General features: G+C 37.7%; 1 protein-coding gene across 1 annotated transcript in view; it reads left to right on the plus strand.

Moving 5' to 3' along the window:
• Positions 1-19121, plus strand: part of LOC110950471 (endonuclease V) — an 84552-nt gene that overhangs the window by 33840 nt on the left and 31591 nt on the right. The window contains exon 8 of the mRNA XM_022193054.2: positions 7533-7608. Within this exon, the coding sequence (XP_022048746.1) occupies positions 7533-7589 (57 nt within the window). The 3' untranslated portion in view covers positions 7590-7608. The remainder of the gene's footprint in view (positions 1-7532; positions 7609-19121) is intronic.

A 19121-nucleotide genomic window follows, 5' to 3' on the forward strand; every position in this document is an offset into this window, starting at 1 on the left:
GTCCCGTTGAGATCAAGAATCTGTCTTTAGGCAAAGTGTGAAATCTGCTGAAGAAAGCAACACATTTACATATTAGTTAAAGGCCAGTTTTAAATCTGTAGAAAAAAAAAAACTCTCCAAGCTCTACTGCATCCACTGGACATCAGCTAGACTGTATAACTCACTTTATTTTTAAAGAAAAGGCAACAATAATATCACATCATGAGGTTGCAATGGTGAATGTATTTGCAAGATGCTGCCTAGTTACACATTAACTAATAGTAGTATCCATTTAGTTGTGTTTCTGGTTATTGTGATGATTTTTTTTGTGTGTTATTGACTCTCCTCTTCCCCTTAAATCTCTATTCTTTCAAGTTGCACTAATGTTCACTCAGCAGTGGAAAAAGAATCAGATTCTACAGTAAAAGTGCAAGATACTGTGTCCAAAGTAGTTTAAATCAATCCACTGGACTTTCAAGGAACTTTCTTAAAGTCCAGTGGATTGATTTAAACTGCTTTGGATAACCATGACCTGGATGAATGAGAACCTACACAGACAAGATACTCTGTCACAGGAAAAGTTCATTAGAAATCCGGCTTAAGTAAGAAGTACACAGCAGCAAAATGAAGCTAAAGTATTAAAGACTTGTTTTTGTTCCTCTGACATTTACGCCAAACATATCGTTTTGCATTGTGGCCAAAAAGTTCCATTTTGGTTTCATCTGACCAGAGCACCTTCTTCCACATGTTTGGTGTGTCTCCCAGGTGGCTTGTGGCAAACTTCAAACGAGACTTTTTATGGATATCTTTGAGAAATGGCTTTCTTCTTGCCACTCTTCCATAAAGGCCAGATTTGTGCAGTGTACGACTGATTGTTGTCCTATTGACAGACTCTCCCACCTCAGCTGTAGATCTCTGCAGTTCATCCAGAGTGATCATGGACCTCTTGGCTGCATCTCTGATCAGTCTTCTCCTTGTTCGAGGTGAAAGTTTAGAGGGACGGCCGGGTCTTGGTAGATTTGCAGTGGTCTGATACTCCTTCCATTTCAATATGATTGTTTGCACAGTGCTCCTTGAGATGTTTAAAGCTTGGAAAATCTTTTTGTATCCAAATCCGGCTTTAAACTTCTCCACAACAGTATCTGGGACCTGCCTGGTGTGTTCCTTTATATTAATACTTGTGCCATCAATTTATTACTCTGCCAAGGAATGCGGTGGAGTTATGTGACAATGGGCGTTGGTTTGTCTGTTTGTCTGATGACGTTTTCCGTGAAGGACCAAGTGATTAGATTTTGGCAGTCTGGATCCATGGATTTGTTAAAGATTTCTTTATCATTGCAAGATAGCGGCACAGTCACTGTAACTATGACAACAAGTGAACACTACGTCAGCTGGCGATCATATGATTGTGATCCGACTAAAAATCGACTGAGCAGCCTTAGCGGAGCACTGCACTCTCTGAGTGTTTTTTTTTTTGGTTAATAGTGGAGCATCAGCAGCAGGTTACTGATGTAACTGCTGCAGGTTTGAACTACTTTATGTTCAGTTTTATAAAAAAAAAAAGGACAGAAGATAAATCTGAGGGATCCAAACATGATTAATGGGAGGTGGAGAGTTCTGATCTATTTTCAGCTTTTGCTTTCTCTCTACTCTGATTTTTGGTGAGATGCAGGAACATTTATAGAAATGAAAACAAAGTGAGAACTTCAGGGGGGAAGTCAGTTTTTGGTGGAGAAGATAAGAACTCATCAGCCCCTTTTCAGAACTGGGGTATTTAAAGCCGCTACTTCATAAAAAAAGAATAAAAGAATTGATGACGTTCTGTCATTCAGACATATGAATACAGTATTTGTCATAGATGTGAGATTGTACAATACAGCATGTGGCATAATGCATCTTAAGAAGCTCCCAGAGAAATGTAGTGGAGTAGAAAGTACAATATTTCCATCTAAAATGATAGAAGTGGAAGTGTAAAGTCCCATTAAGTGCAAAGTACAAGTACCTAGAATTCTACACTCTTAGTAGCAGAAGAGCCATGAGGAACCTTTTGGGGTTCTTTACTGTCTCCACTGTGGAGGAATCTTTTAAGTACAAAATGGTAAAATGTTTGGAATTCATATCATCGTCATCTTCTTGTTTTTTTCGTGCCAAACATAAGAAAAATATATTACACAATATTTTAGATGTTCCCCAATAGAATGGAGAGACTTTTTTGCATTTAGGCCACCAGGAAATATGGTTTGAAAGGTGAAAATACAGCAACATGAAGGTCCTGCTCCACAAAAATAATATCAGTTATTTTGTTTTCTATTACTATACTAATAATATACTAATAGTAGTAACAATTCTATACTAATATGTATACACTACCAGTCAAAAGTTTGGACACACCTTCTAATTTAATGCTTTTTGTTCATTTGTAATGTTTTCTGCATTGTAGATTAATACTGAAGATTAACACTTTTTTGTAATAATTTTTTGCAATAATTCCATATGTATTCTTTTGTAGTTTTGATGTGTTCAATATTAATCTACAATGTATAAAATTATTTAACAAAAACCATTGAATGAGAAGATGTGTCCAGACTTCACAGGTGTGTGTATATATGTTGAAATATTTCAGTGTACACAATTTCGTTTAATAAGGTTCTTCCAGTATACAGCTTGAGTACTTACTTACTTTGTACCACTTCTAAAACCTGAACATAGACCAAAAAGAAACTACAAAAAGCTCACACAGATGCATCGGCTCAGTATTTGTTCCTTTTGGTCATTTTTATTTCTAGTATGTACTTTTTTCACTTCTTTAAGTCATTACATTTTCACATATGTTCACCGATGTGCAGCATCAGTCACTGTACTGTCTTATAGTCCCTAATGCATCAAATAGGCTAAATTCAATCAAGAATCAAGAATCTGTATTTGTCATTGTGTTTCTACACAGTGAAATTACGATTGGTGACTCCCAGCTATAGATAAATATTAGAAAATGGCACACTATGTACAAGAAATAACTTTTTTTTTTTTTAAATCCTCAAAAATATAAATATGTGAACAGAGTTGGTGCACATGAGCAGCACAGCTACGTCTCTGTTTTTATAGAAATACTTCATTTTTCAACTACATTTTTACATCTACATGTTTCTTGTTGTACTTTTAAAACTGTCTGATTTTGTAATCGCACTGACAGGATCATTGTACAGTGATAATGAAGGAATGTTAGTCTGCTGAGAGGTATTTAGCAGGTGTAATGTTAACTGTTTTCCAGCTGTTTACAATCTTGGTGTAGCTTGCTGATTAGCGGGTAACTAGCACTAACTAATCGAGGCTGATGGGAACGTCATTAGTTTTGCAGATCATAAACCAAAGTAAACAAACTGACACCGTGACTGTCAGGACATCACCACAATCATTATGATTTATCTTCTGGGGATCAGATCACATGGCGATTCATCCACTATTTATGAAGGTATTTCAGTGTGGAGTGGATTGTTTGACAGGCTGACATTGCCTCAGGCTCTCAGATGTTGGATTTAGTGCTCTTCTGTTTTTTTTATAACTGTGCAAATTGAACATCTTTGGGTTTTGGACTGGTGGTCGGGCAAAACCGCAACTTTTAAACATCATCTTGGGCTTTGGGAAGATATTTTTCACAGTTTTCTGAGCATAACAGATTAATCAGTGCTGTTAATGACCAGACACATTGCTGACAACAGAACACACAACGTTCCCCGTTTGTTCCTCTCTGAAGCGGCTACATCTCCAGGACTGACACTCGTGGCAACACAACAGTGTGTTTAGTGGAATTTGAAGGAACAGACAAGTCTTACAGGAGAAGCTGAGAGGAAGCGAAGCCTGCACAGCCGTAAAACAGTCACGACTGACAGAGTAAAACATCCGTGAAGATTGACACCGGAGCTCCACCGGCGTCGGCTGAGACCAGTCGGCTTGTGAAACTTTTGCAAATGTGCCGAAAGGATGTGACTGATTTGAACTGGAGCTCCCTTTTGTGCCCTGAGGCTGTCTAAATGTTAATATATGGCTGTCTGACATTCTGCTGCTGAAACCACTGGACTGTGGACCTCCATAGAGAGACGCTGGATGGAGACATTAGAGTAGCCGTGGGGCTTGAATAGAGCAGGGAAGGAGGGAAAAAGTTTGATTAGAGTGATAAAAAAGCAAGTGAGGGAGGGTGAAATCCAGGGAGAAGGAAAATTATGAAACTGATTAGGAAAAGAGAGGCTGGATTTGGAGCAGAAGAAGGTATAAAGCAGACGGGCATCGCTGTAGGGCTTAAAGGCCTTCAGGGGGCTGCAGGATGAAGAGCTGCTTCAGGGCACTGGACCAAAGCCATCGCTCTGCTCATATAAAAGTGTGTGTGGCCTGAATGTACCAAAAGCTCCTGCAGAGAGCCAACGGTGCACATCTGTTCACCTCTGCATCCTCACCTTGCCAGGAGCTGTGGGCGGAGGGAGGCAGTTGTGAACTGATTCCCCTCAGTTTATACAATTTCCCGTCCAGTTTCTCCTTTTCAGAGACATTCAGAGAGATAATCCTCTAAACCTAAGTGGAAAAACTTAATTTCTTTTTTATTTTCTATGAGGTTTTTTAAGGTCCACTCTACTTAATTACATGCCAGCCACAGGCTCGTAAATAGGTGGCTGGTTTTGTCATGCAGGACAATAAAAAATGTAATTTAATGTCATTTTTCTTTTTAATTTTACAGATTTTTTTCAGTATTTTTGAAGTACAGGAAGATATTAATTAGGTTACAAAACAGACAGTGAATCTACCTGTCTAATGTGAAATAATGACAAAAAACATAACTGAATGACCATAAACTCAATATTTTTAAGTACAAATTGATGTATAATTTACCTAAAAATACATTTGCAAGATTTATAATGATTTAGGAAATACTTTCTGTGACAATTAACAGAAACAATTACTGATTGTGTCATTTTGTTAGTGGTTTTATTTTATTTTCTTAACCCTAATATACATTCACAAAATTTATCATAATTTCACAAATATTTTCAGTTGACTTAATGAATGAAATTTAAATTTTCTCTGAAAGTAGACACAATAAATGACAGTTAACAGCAAAAGAAGTGCAATAATCCTGCAAACTGAAGTGGGAAATCTACTTTATTTGCCATGTTCAGTGAGTATTTTTAGGTCTACTCTGCCTAATTACAACACAGGCTTGTAATTATGTTGTTGGTTTATCGTACCACACTATAAAAAGAAACTGTAATTGATTAGATTACAGATTATTTTTCAAATTCAAAATAGGAATACATGTACAAAAAGCGATTGTTCTTTACATAGTTGTGTTTGTTAAATGACAGGTGTCTTGTATAATTGCACAACTTTTTTTTGACGTTGAGACATAAATGGACAGTTACATTTGATTGAAGAACACATATGATTCCTTTCCTTTTATTGTTGGTTCCCTTCTGAAGCTGGTATTATTGTTTTTCAGGCTTCATATTGGCCAGTATGACTACAGGGTTAAATATCTGCCTGTTTGTTTGCCTCCTGTTTGCACATGTAATTGTTTTTTTTTATGTCTTAATGTGTTTTTTTAGAGCAAAGGAGGAAAAATAGCCAGATGTTTCCTGTATTGCACAATGTAAATAAGCATGTATGTAAATAAGTGTTTCTAGCCACCAGGCAAAAAAACAGTGAAGCTTTAAGCACTAATTTAGACTCCACAGCCAGCAGAGAGTTACAAGAATCAGGCAGCATGTTTCAAGTTTTCCGGGCAGTGAAGAGCTGATTAACTTCTTTTGTTTTTTATTTTTTGGTAACATTATAGTTTAAAGTGGGTGACTCGTAGCAGACATGTTGCACCTGCAGGAACATGACGTTAGCTTCACAGTGTGTTCATTTTTTATTTGGTTTATCTAATGTAGCAGCTTCATTTTTTTTTATTGGTATATATACACACATAGGCACGAGTCTTTCACATCAATATGGTTTAATGAAATCAAACAGCTTCGTGGAATCAAAGCATTGATCAAAAGCTGGTGGGTGCAGCTTCTGTCTGATGCTGCCGGGAAGAAGAAGGAGGCAATAAAAAATAAATAAGCTGGCCCTTGTTTTTTTTTTTCTAGCTTTTGCTATTAAGACAATTAATAGTGTCTCCTTCCTCAAGTCTGGGATTTAATTGGATTGATTTATCTGTAGATCTACAAAACACACAAATCTAAAGAGAAAACACAATGAAGTGAGAACACATTTCCTATACCCACATCAAGACAGCTAAGTAACAACAAATCTACACTGTAAAAAAAATAAAATTAAAATATTTTAGTTAAGTTTCAGAGCAATTTACAGATTTGTTTTTTTTTAAATTGCAGATAACTACTAGTCACAGAAAAAAATATAAATTTATGTATTAATTGTAAAATAAAAAAAATGCGTCCACATTAAAATCTGTATTTTTGTAAATAGCAAATCATTCTTTTACAACCTCAACCACAAAGTTACGTATTATTTTATTGTCATCAAATATCAAAAAATATTTACAGATGCAGAAAAAATAAAGCTTGCAAATTACTTTTTAAACTACAAATAACTTGTAAAAATTACTGAAAAATGCCCTATTTGTAATTTGTAGTTTTACAAAATATGATTGTAAACAAACTGCATTTTTTAATGTATTTAAATTAGAAAAAAATTACAGAAAGGAAAAAATATTTATATTAAGGATTATATATATTTCTGAAGCTTTTATTCTACTTTATAAGCTTTTATTGTTGTTAATTTGCAAATAATATCTAGTGAAATCACAGGAAAAAGTAGATTACCTATTTAAAAAAGGCATACATAAAACTGTATATAATATCAACATCCAAAATCTGTATTTTTACAAGTCAATTGTTCCTTCACAATGTGGGACAATAAAATTAGTCTCAATGTGTTTAAATCTGCTAAAAAATATCAACATTTTAATGTTTGCCACTATTTAATTTTTTTTCCTTTTTTACAATTTTTGAACGTTACAGTTGAACATATCTTTTGTGGCCCTTTTAGTTCTAGGTTTTCACAGTTTCTCAACAGGATTTTTTTTAGTGTGGAGGATTTGAGCTCAAAAAATATAATTCATGTCACCGTACTCTTGTTGCCTGTCACTGATAATTTGCATATGATGCAGCTTCTGTTGCTTTAGTTTGATGTCTGCATGGAACAGCATCCCCAACCTTTGAATCAATCTCAATGTGACTTTGAGAGTGGGAAATATAATCAAAAAATGACTTAGTTGATGATATTTTGCATAACCTGAAAGTTGCTTCTAAATTATTGAAAATTTTAGTAACATTTACTTGAAGACATTGGTTTATGTTGTTTATCAGAGTTGGCAGCCACACAAGGATTCAGTTTGTGCCGTCTAAGTTTGTCATTTTCATTTCAAACTTTGGAAGAACGTGTTCCTGCTAACCTCTAATCACACCTGAGCTGGTAAAAAAAAAAAAGTGTGACAACTTGTGAAATGTTGAATCTCTCCTCTTTTTTCTCTCTGTCTTCCTCCCTGTCCTCCTCCACAGGCCGACTGTCGCTCCAGAGAATACCTTCGCAAACACTTTCCAGCTGCAGATACATGAATCCAAAAAGGAAACTGAGGTAGGTGACAAAACAGTCGTCATACAAGTGTGGGCTCCCACACTTCAGCGTGCACATTCACACTAATAAACTCCATATGCTTAAAATAGGATTATCAGCCACACTGAGTGACTCATCAAGGAATTTCCCCAAATCCCAAAGTAAAGCTGAGCTTGTTGGTAGAAAGCCTAATCATTCTCATCTAATTTGCTGCTTAAACTCGGCAAATTTATCGTAGAAGAGGACAAACAAAAGACAGACGTGTCTTCGGAAAAGTGAAATTGTTTCATGAGTTGCCAAATGATTATTTCTCTCACTGCCTTATTAGCTGCAGCACAGCAGGAATAAAAGAAGATAGAAGCTGTGACAGAAGCTTGGCATCAACATAATATGGCAGGTCCTGATTTTTAGTGTGTTACCTCAGCAAGCAGATTAAAGATCAACCACTAGACAAGCTAGCCTTCTAAGAAATACCTTTGTAGGAAACATATTTTGTGCCCGAAAGCAAAGACTGACGTGTTGGCGTTGATCAAAAATTTAGGACACAGTGTCTATAAAAATTCAAAACTGTACCTGATTTAAATTTGTCATCCTTTTTCGAAGCATTTGTGCTGTGATGCTCTGCTCCCAGTGCTCCTTCAACACTCCCTAATAGTCTTGCTATTCAAACATGGGAAGCACTATCTGTGATGAATCTCCTAAAGTGTGACGAAGTGGTGAAACTTCAACTTGAATTTGATTTAGGGAAAGAGGAAGAAGTCACAGGGAGCCAGATCTGGTGAATAGGATGACTAAGGGAATGGTAACTGCTGTCGTGCCACAGTTCAGGTTATCCGCACCAAAGGTTCTAACTCAGATGCATTCAAACGTTACAGTAGAACTTCATGGAAAAGCAGAAAGTCATGGAAAGAGGATACAAGCTGATCAGTAGTTTGAGGGACGGAGTGATGTGCTGCTTGTTCTTGGATTTAACTGCGTCTGCAGCTGTTGATTCCTGAATTGTTGATTAAAATCATCTGCAGCTTGTGTGATTTCTTCAACATGACAGTTTGGTTTCACTGCTGCTCCTCTTTCTGCTGTTTTGCTGTTAGAAGATTCATCCATTTAAATGCAGTGCCAAGTAAATCATGGAAGCAAAATCCGTCATGATTAAACTGTTTGCACTGAGCTCAAAGGCTGGGTTTGTGCTGTAAAAGTAATCGGAAGATTATTTAGAGGGTATTACATTGATCTTTATTTAATTGGTACTGCCTGTGTTTAGAACTTTGTCTTGCCAGTCTGATTCTTGGAGATTCCCAGTCCTTAGCCACATGAATGTTGAAGTGAACAACAACTTCACTCCTGGTACTCCTGACCTGATACTTCTTTGTGCAGTTTTAGAAACTACAGCTATTCCACTGGGGGATGCCCTTCAGCATCCAGGCAGTTACTGCTCATCAGTATTGCATGCAAACAGCTATCTTCTTGATAAACTTTCTTAGCACTCATTGATTGATTAAGTTAAGCTTAACAAACCACAATACTGGTATTTTCGGGGGAAAAAATCCCTCTCTTACAACCATAACCACTTGTTTAGAAGCTTGATTAAGTTTAGGCACCAAAATTACCTGGTTTCGGAAAACGGCAAACTTTTGGTGAGAATACAACCCTTGGTGACTAATCTTGGCCTGACGCCGGTTGAGCTTCACCGGCTTGCTTGCTCCTTGTCTTTCTTCGACTCCAAACCGCTCTGCTCCCATGTTTATTGTGATGGTCTGGAGTTTCTGGTTGACACTACTCTTTGAGATGGATTCCAGGCACTTGTCTACATCCTCATCCAGTTGTAGCCACTCCTTATTGTTAGCGACAGGCCACTTCACCCTACAGTGTTCTGAATTCCTGCCTGGCGATGGAACTCGTGTTGCTTGGAGGTTCCAGTTACTGTGGGGAGATTCCGGGCCTGGCTCCTCCTCTGTCTCAGCAGGTTCTGCAGTTGGTACAATGGGAACTGATGCATCAGCTGCTGTTCCTGAGCGCTGCTTCACTTGGTCCCTCCTGAGACATCTTCAGGCCCTTCAAGTGTTTGCAGACCTTGCCATAGATACATACTGTGCTCGTATTCCGTTGCTTGGGTCATTGATGATAATTCCGTCCGTTTGGGATCTTCACCCCCTCCCCTCTTGGGCATCCCTGGAGGTATGGGAACTTTTGTTTATGACTGTAAATGTAATTTTGGGGCGACAGGGTGGCTGTAGTCCTGCAGCTAGTTGGGGTTCATCCTTAGAGGCTTGAACTTGTTCTGTTTCAGTGACAGTAAACAACTTCATCCTGCTTCAGCAGAGGGGGAAGTTTAAGAGTTTAAGAGCCTTTGACGGGTTCTCTGCAGTTTCAGAGGGGTGTGGATGGGGCAGAGGTGAGCCAAGGACTCCTGAGGTTAAGCAGATCTGCACAGGCAGTAAGAGAGAAGGAAGGATGAGCAGAGAAAAAGCCTTTGATCCTTTGATTCTCATCTGTAATAACAGGCAGAGCTGCTGAGTTTGACCCTACCTTCCTCATTACCGATCAAAGCTGCAGACCCTTAGTATACTCAAATGCTTTCGAAAACTCACCCATCATGCGCTCTCGCCCTCCAAACCTGAGTTTTTCCCCACGTGCACAGAATTAAACCACCAGGACCGAAGCGCAGATTCATATGTGAGCTCACAGGTTTGATCACACTCAAGCACCAGAGGATGTGTGCACTCTCACATCCCTGATACCCCACTGGGAAACATAATAGGATGTCCATGTTCATCCGCTGAGAAGCTGCCTGACGTTGTGAATCCTTTGAGCGCACTGAGGTCTTTGATCAGCCTCTCTACAAAGAGACGGAGACAGGCAATGGGGCTTTGTGCTGAGTCTGCAGGGCTGCAGCCGGTTCCTGCAGGCCTTAACCCAGCTTTACCCTCTAACTCAACAGGCAGCCCATTTCACCAGAGCACTGTACCTGAGCAGATGGAGAAGATGCTTCAGGCAGGCGATCCCTGCATTTCCACTGTAGCAGGACTATCATTGGTGCATGTACGTCACTGAACATTCATTACACTGTTATATACACTGTCAAAGCATATCCCTTGAAGACAATGGTAATAATCTGGCAGCAGCTTTGTCAGAAAAAAATCATAAATGTTTCAATACAAAAAGTGAAAATGACAGTGAAATAACTGTTTCTGGCAGATTTAAATCCAGTGAAACAGTGTAATGTTACAGTCACACTTTGTGAAAGAATTACTTTAAAAAAAAAAAAAAATACTAATTTTTGATGCGGGGACTATTTACAGTTTTGGCCTGTTTTTTAAAAGTGTATCTTTTCAACATGTAACGTAATGCATTTTTAAGTGATTTTATGAGATATTCTAAAATTTCACACAACAAAAAAGGTCTGTGAAATAGTTCAAAATATTATTTACAATTTCTTAACATAAAATCTGTAAACTAACAATATTTTTTCTCATTTAAATGTAATAACTAATTGTGTAATCTCACAGTAAGTTTTGCAGTTTGAAGTTAAATTAAATGTGAATTATTTCTTTTCCCTGGCGTTTTACTAGATATTATCTGTAATTTAACAAAACAGACAAAATCTGTAAAATATACAGAAAAACAATGTAACAGAACAAAGTATTATTTTGTAGGAATACAGATTTTCTATGTGAACATTATCAATAGTTTTGACCATTTTTATGGTCTGCATCTCAATTAATGCTTTTTTTGTAATTTTATTAAATATTATTTTATTTCAAATTTGGAAAATTGCAGATCAAATATTATGCACAATTTTTAAATCCATATTTTTCTTTCAAATAATGGAAAATTTTTCAAGAGTAATTATTGTTTTCGCAGATTTAAATACAGTTAAACAGGTTGTATGGTCACATATTACAAAATTACAAATTACAAAACACATACAAATTACATATTACAAAAACGTCTAGTTACTATCTGTAAAAAATACATCATTTTCATGTGGACATTATTTACAATTTTCATCTGTTTTGTTTACAGTTAACATTTAAAATCATACTTTTTTCTCAGATTTTTCCAGTTATTATCTGTAATCTAACAAAACAGGGAAAAACATCTTTTCAAATAAGCGTTTGACATTTTAACCATATTATTTATTTCAAATGACTGCAAATGTCTGTAAACTAACAATAATTTTGCTGATTTGTAAAATTTTTTAGTTTTTGATGTGGGCAGTGTTTTTGCCTCTTTTTTTGTGTAAATTCATTACAATAATATACAAAACAGGGACATTTTGTAAAATAGAAGTAAATAAACCTGTTAAAAATGTTTAAAAACATCATTGCATTTAGTGTGAATTGCAAGAGAAGAACTACTTTTTTCTCTTTTTGTATATGTTATTCTCATTCTGCTATTTATAATTGTGTTGTTTTTTGTTTGTTTTTGGATATAACATGAACAGACAAAATCTCTAATATTCATCCTTGTCATCCGTCATCGGCTAGTTTAATTTGTAATCATTAAATCTGGTAGATTGATTGTCCACTGAGATGTTTGTGCTCTCTAAGTGCAATTTTAAATGTGTCGGTGGAGTTTTAGATTCCTAGTAAAGTAGCCGCTATAGATAGAGATGGAGATCAGGTTTGTCTGTATGTCACATGCACCATCATTTACTGTCTGTTTTCTACATAGTTCAAAGGAAGTCCATGTTTTTTCAGGCACATGTTGACTGATTTCAGTAAAATACCATTATATAAAAAGATAAAGAAGGTTGAAAATCTGCCTTTACTCTCGGACAGAGCTCCTTCCAGCGCTCACCTGCAGATATTCTTGGACAGCGAGCGGCTCGACAGCAGGCTGAGGTTCATGTTCCCGGGTGGCAGAAGCAGAGAAAGAGTTTCTGTCTGTCAGAGAGAGAGGAGAGACACATGAAAGCCAGAGCAGCAGGAGAGGAGATGAGGAGATCCAAACAGAGGAGGAGAACCACAGGGAGGCGAAGAGAGCTCAGGCTGGAAAAATCAATCACTGAGTAAGAGAGCAAAGCAAAGGAGTCACAGAAAAAGGATAAAAGCTGATCAGTAGTTTGGGGGATGGAGCGATATGCTGCTTGTTCATGGATTTAACTGCATCTGCTGCTATTGATTCCTGAATTGTTGATGAAAAACAAATGACATCTGCAGCTGGTGGGATATCTTCAACATGGCAGTTTACTTTCACTGCTGCTCCTCTTTCTACTATTCCTCCGTTTAAACACAGCATAAAGTGAATCATGAAAACAAAATCTGTCATAGTTAAAGTGACTGTTTTGTTCTGTAAAACTAATAGGGAGATTATTGGGAGTATTATACTGATCTTTATTCAGTTGGTGCTGTCTGATTTTCATGTCTGTAATTACTAGTGTGGAAATTATTGTGAGAATACACATTTATGAATTATGAACAATATTTACTTTAAAGACATGACAACGGGGATTACACCGAGAAAGAGAAAAGATTTTTTTTTTCTTGAACCCGTTAAAGCTGAGACTTTTTTCAGGGCAAATGTGCTCCCATGCACCTCTTTTATTTTATGTGCATTTTTAATTTGCACCTCTAAAAACTAAATATCCACTAAAAGTTTTTGCTCTTGGCCAGTGTTCCGATAAATTGTAACAAAGTGACAAAACTACAAAGTGCAAAGGAAACTGATTTGGCAAAAAGGCATAACAGACATTTGGCCTATGGCTTTGTAAACTTCATTATTATCTTTACACAGATCAGTAAGCTATATTCTACACAACTGTAATTGAAATATCTCTCCTCATCAGTGAATAAAACTCACAAATCTGCACATTTAATGTTATGTTATTGTGTAGGTCTCTGTTGGTTGTGGATACAGTACCTCTGGAGGTGTCCTGTAGTGTCTGGATTTCAGCAGTGGATACCTTGGATCTTGTGGTTTGTGGGATGGAACCTCAGTGGATTGACTATGTTCCAAGTTTAGATGCAAAATCAACACCCTGAGCTCTTGGGCATGTTCCTCGAGCAGTTCCAGAGTACTTTTTGCAGTGTGGCAGAGCAAATTGTCATGCTTCTGCACCAACAAGGAGCAAAACTGTCTCCCAGAAAATTCCTAAACTTCATTCTTATTTGCATTTTGAAAGAAACATATTTTCTCAGGTGAGACTGTGATATAGTAGGAAAGACTTCAAATTTGTTTTCACTATCATTTTGTTGGGTTTTAGGGGGAAATCATGCTTCGGTTAACACTTTCACAGTGATAGCTACTTGTTAGAAGCCTGGTTAAAGTTAGTCACAAAAACTACTTGGCTAGGTTTCGATGCCATCGTTTGGTTTAAAATACAACCGTTTTGCGGCATTTTCTCCATTTTCAGGGTTTCTAAGCCAGTCTACTATGAAATTGGTCGATTGAAAAGCAGCAATATTAAAGCAGTGGAATTAACAGATATGTCACAAATAAATGTAGTCTGGCAGAAAGTGTGCTCCTTCAAGACCTAATTCAGAGTGCAGTTTAGCTGCATAGGAGTGTAATTTTGGGAGACGAAACTACAGCAATGCTTGAGTCAAAGTAACACTCACATTAAAGTCAGGACTTGAGGTATCCTGGCAGAACTTTGGGTGATCAATGTTTTTCACTTCACCAATGATAAGTTTCATGTCGTGGATGCTTTGAACAGACCATGAGAATGAATGGATGAAGAGCCTCAGCTGTAACTGAACCAAGAAAAATATGATTCGATATGACTTTTTGATGTGACCTCAAGAAAACCAATGACTTCTACTAGTTTTTAGTGCGAGTTGCTGCATATTTTGGGTTTATTGTCTGTGATTTTTAGCACCACTCTAATGCCGTTGTGACAAACTTTCAATAATCCATCAAGAAACTATTCAGCCTCAATTATGGAGATGGGTTCAATTAACATCATGCTGGTATACAAACTTAACTGCCCTTTACGAAAACATTTCTAAAATGTCATGGAAAATGCTGGGGAGGCAGTCGTCCCAAGGTTGGTCCGATGAGCTCTGTTGGGAGCAGTCGGACTCATTAAAAAGTTATAGTGGTACAAGGACACAGCTTGTTGCTGGAGGTACTATTCAGCATGAGCATTAACTGGAGGACTGAGCTGCAGAGGCAGTCAATGTTTCATTGCCCTCCTCCACCCTTTTCTTCCATCTCTGAAACACCAGTCCTGCCGTCCATCACTGGCTGTCAGCCTGACATTTTTTAAACACCATCGCTCTATCTCACCTCACTTTGGGCTGATTAATTGGGCCACCATGTGTGTGAAGGTGTGTGTACATGTGTTTGTGCCGAGGCTGGAGTCAAGAATCGAGTTAAAGTTTTATTTCTGCAGAGTCTGGCAAATGTCAGGAGTAACTTGTACTTTCATGCAGTTTTCATTTTCAACAGTCATTTATTTGATACACATTAAACATAAATGATAACTGCTCATTGCAGTCATATTAAGTAATTGGAGAGCGGGATCTAGTATTTTTTTGTCCTCCAGTGAGTCGTTCTGGGAACCACAGATGTCACTTAATTTTCATTCAGCTCAGTAGAAATTGGTTTGATTTCTCTTCAGGGGTTTTGTTTAAGTAATCAGAGGCAACTTTGGCAAAAAGTGGTAATTAAGAGATGGTGCTAAATGCTAACTAGTTTAACAGTAGCGCCAGTGGAGAGGTCAGAGCTGTTAGTTATAAGGCAATGATACTGGTCATACTAGAGCAAATGAGACTGTAGCAGCAGAACACTTGAGTCATCTGCATTTTAGTGCTTACAGTGCCTATAAAAAGTATTCATACTGCTTGGAAGTTTTTCATTTTATTGCTTTTTTGCATGGACAGTATAATGTGACTTTTTGAGGAAGAATTTACAAAAACATACTGTTTCATGTCAAAGGTAAAATAGATTTCTACAAAATAATGCCATTTAATTAAAAAGGAATTGAATTTCTGTTTGCCCACTTTAAAGGGATTTGCCTAATTCAACACAGGTGCAGCCAGTTGGTGACAAAGATCACATAGTTCTTAAAATGAAGATGATCTAAGTGGAGTGAATGCTTCTGATTGATTGTGCTGTAAAGACACCTGTATCTGGAAGGTCCAGTCACTGGTGAATCAGTACTCCTGGATGTAACTACATTATGAAGACTAAACAGAAATCCAACCAACTCTGTGAAAAGGTTAGTGAAAAGCATAAATCTGGGTAAGGGCACCAAAACAAAGGCATGTGGGAGTCTCTGAAGTCAACTGGAAGAAAATTCTTTGGTTTAATGAGACAAAAACGGAGCTTTTTCACCATCAGGCTAGTCACTGTGACACTAAACACTGTGCATCATCACAAACACACTCCTCACTGTGAAGCATGGTGGTGGCAGCATCATAATGTGGAGATGCTTCACAGCAGCAGGGTGTTGAAGGCTTGTAGAAGTAGAGGGCGAAATCCTAAAAACCTATTCACACAGCCTCAATGCAGTCTACCAAATACTGACTTGAAGGAGGTGAATACTTACGCAAACACTTGTTTTGCATTTTTATTTTTAGATAACTGATATTACTTTATAGAAATCAGTTTTACACTCTGAAATGAAAGTCTTTTCTTGTAATTAAAGCCTAACTGTAAAGGGGGGACTTTTACTGGCATTGTATAAATGTATAAATTCAACTTTTAATGTGTAAGTGGAAGAATATGTTGATTGTTATTTCCAACGATTAGATTCAGTAGTAAATAAAAGTCGACACAGAAGCTCAAAGTTTGCTTCATCACTGTGTGCATGTGTGTCTCGGTGTGTCCTGCAGGACTGTAGCCTCTGGCTGTGTGTTTCAGGCTCTCTGCCCAGACTGACCCAGACTACGGAGCAAACACTTCTAACGCCAACTCTGCTTCTGTTGGACAGTAAATAAAACATGTTCAGGTGACACAGGGCTGCAAAATTTTAATGATGGAGTTTTTTTCCTATGTGTCTGTCTCTCACTTCTCTGCCCCTCTGTTCCTCGCTGTCGTTGTTGCTCTTGCACTGACACACCATCAGTAATGAAAATTTAAGCAATGTAGAGAATAACAGTCGTATCTGATTGTTATTGGGGGAAAGAATGTGACTAGTAAGACATCTGATCTGGTTCATGTATGGTGCTATTAGAAGTCATTAGTTGTTTTTATTTACTGTTTTAGAACTCTTGTATCCTCATTTTGGAAGCTTTACTCACCTACCAGTAATAATCATAATAATGGTACATGTTATTTGCTGACATGTGACGACAGGGCAGCATCACTACAAAAAAAAAAAAAAACTGACCAGACAGGAGATTAGACAAATTTTTCTGGAAGGGGAAATTGTGGGGGAAAATGTGCACATTGTCTCCAGATTAACTAAATATTTCACAATGAAGTGGATGCACTCTAACATTTGTAGCATATTAAATCAATTTAATGGGATTATTTTACACTGAAATGATAAGAACAGACTCAGAGCAGAAATCATATGATGTCTGAAAATAGAACTGTATCAACTGGTGATCTCAGCACAAGAACTATTGCGGAATAAAACGCAGACAAGTTAGCTGCTGTTTTGTTGAGATGTGATATACAAACTGCTGTATGTGAAGCTCTGTCCACCTCTTTGATCAAAGTAGAGACACTGATCACTTGTTTGACATAGTGTCAATTATTTTGGAGTTGCCAACATGTAAACCTTCAGTAAACATTAAATAAGTTGCCCAGCAGTCAGGCTGGTCCAGTTCAAAGTTGTAGAAAAGTGATGAAAATACTGGATTAGTCCTAGAAGGCTGTTAATGCAGCACCTTTATGGAAATTAAGGTGCGACCATGAGAGCACATCAACCCACAGAAACTACAGTCCTGATACTAATTGTATCAGTCTTCATCTGAAAGGTCGTTGCAGCATAGCTCGAACACCAGGGCTTTCACGTGTTTGTCCAGCTTCTTTTTGGACACCTTCATCACAATCTCCGTCACCGGCAGCTCCAGCCTCTCTTTAAGTTTGGCAGCAGCCACGAAAAACGAATAGAGCATGGACACTGCCTGAGAAAGCATGGTGATCTCCAACTTATGCTCATTTTTAAAGTAGTCCAGGAACTGTCAGAGTGTCATCTCTTCCCCGCTGGGCTGTAGCCCTGTGACCTCGAAGCGATCCCACAGTGACCAATCGATTTCATAGTACTTGTGTTCTGTTGCTTCTTGTTAGACTTTTTTACAGTTGGTGAGCTCAATTTTGGTCTCATCCGAACAAACAAAAATTCTTTCAGTTGCCCACATGATGCTGCTGCCACCACCATGCTTCACAGTGGGGATATGGTGTGTTTGTGATTAAGTGCAGAGTTTGGTATCCGCCAACCATAGTGTCTAAGCTTGCTAACTCATTTACATTGGGCTTTTTTTTTCCAACAGTGCCACTTTCTCTGATAAAGCTTTGACTCATAAAGAATAGAAAACAGTTGCTGTATAGACAGTCTGCTTTGTCAACCACTGAACTTTGCAACTAGCTAGTCTTTCACTTGTAAAGTCACTCACTTTTTGAAGACAGCCTGCTCCAGGCAGATATACAGAATGTCATATTTCTTCCATTTCTCAGTGATGGATTTACCTGTACTTTGTAAGTATAATCTCTTTTTACTTGAATTCGTCAGGAACATGAATTCCAAAAGAATGCTAATGTTGCACTGTGGATGCTGGAGGAGTAAACAGCAGTTTTTGCAGCACATTAGTTAAAACAGCGGTACAAGGCCATAACATGTCCAACCTCTGTGTGATGTTTTGGCTTCAAGCAGCCAAAAAAACACTCACTGCTGTTTTAAACAGTGCATTTTTGTTGCTGGAGCTTGTTCTGTGAGGGTTTATTTCTGCTGTAAATCCACCCGAAGTAGCAGGTTTTTGGTGCATCTTCTGTTTAAAATACAAATATATGGAGAGTCAGTGAGTTTTTGCAAAGTCCAATCAGCTTGTTTTATATGCTGCATTAGCAAACTGCAGTCAAACAGCCCAGCTTGTTGCTACAATGTTCCCTTCCTTTTCCTCCAACGCCCCTGAATTCAGTGCAAAGTAGTTAAAAAGTCACTGTTTCATCTGCTATTTATATTTCTCCCCTCTCTCTGTTTGTGTGTCCGTCGAGTACGAACATAAAACAGAAAATGCTGCTGTTCAGTTTGATGTCAAAATCGAAGCTGGAATTACGACGAGGCCGTTTTTCTCTGTTTAAAAATCCCAGCAGGCATTGCTTCTATCCTTCTCCCCCTGCACTTACTGTTTCCTCATTTTGGCTTCATCAGAATTTATTTGTGCTTTGTATATACACTCTTTAGCTCCCTCTGATCCGTTCTTCGTGACTCCTCCTTCATCTGGCAGTCGGATGAAATCGCTGGCATGTTTTGGCTTTTTTTTTTTGTTGGAATATTAACAGATGGAGTCATCAGTAATTATGAAGCAGTGAAGGGCAACTTTCAGCCAAGAGTTTTTTTTTTTTTAATTAAACCACTCTGGCACTTTTTGGGTTTCCTTGTTTTTCTGATTTTTTTTCTTTACTCTGATGCGTGATTC

Source organism: Acanthochromis polyacanthus, chromosome 3 (assembly GCF_021347895.1).
Source record: "Acanthochromis polyacanthus isolate Apoly-LR-REF ecotype Palm Island chromosome 3, KAUST_Apoly_ChrSc, whole genome shotgun sequence".
Taxonomy (NCBI): Eukaryota; Metazoa; Chordata; class Actinopteri; family Pomacentridae; genus Acanthochromis; species Acanthochromis polyacanthus.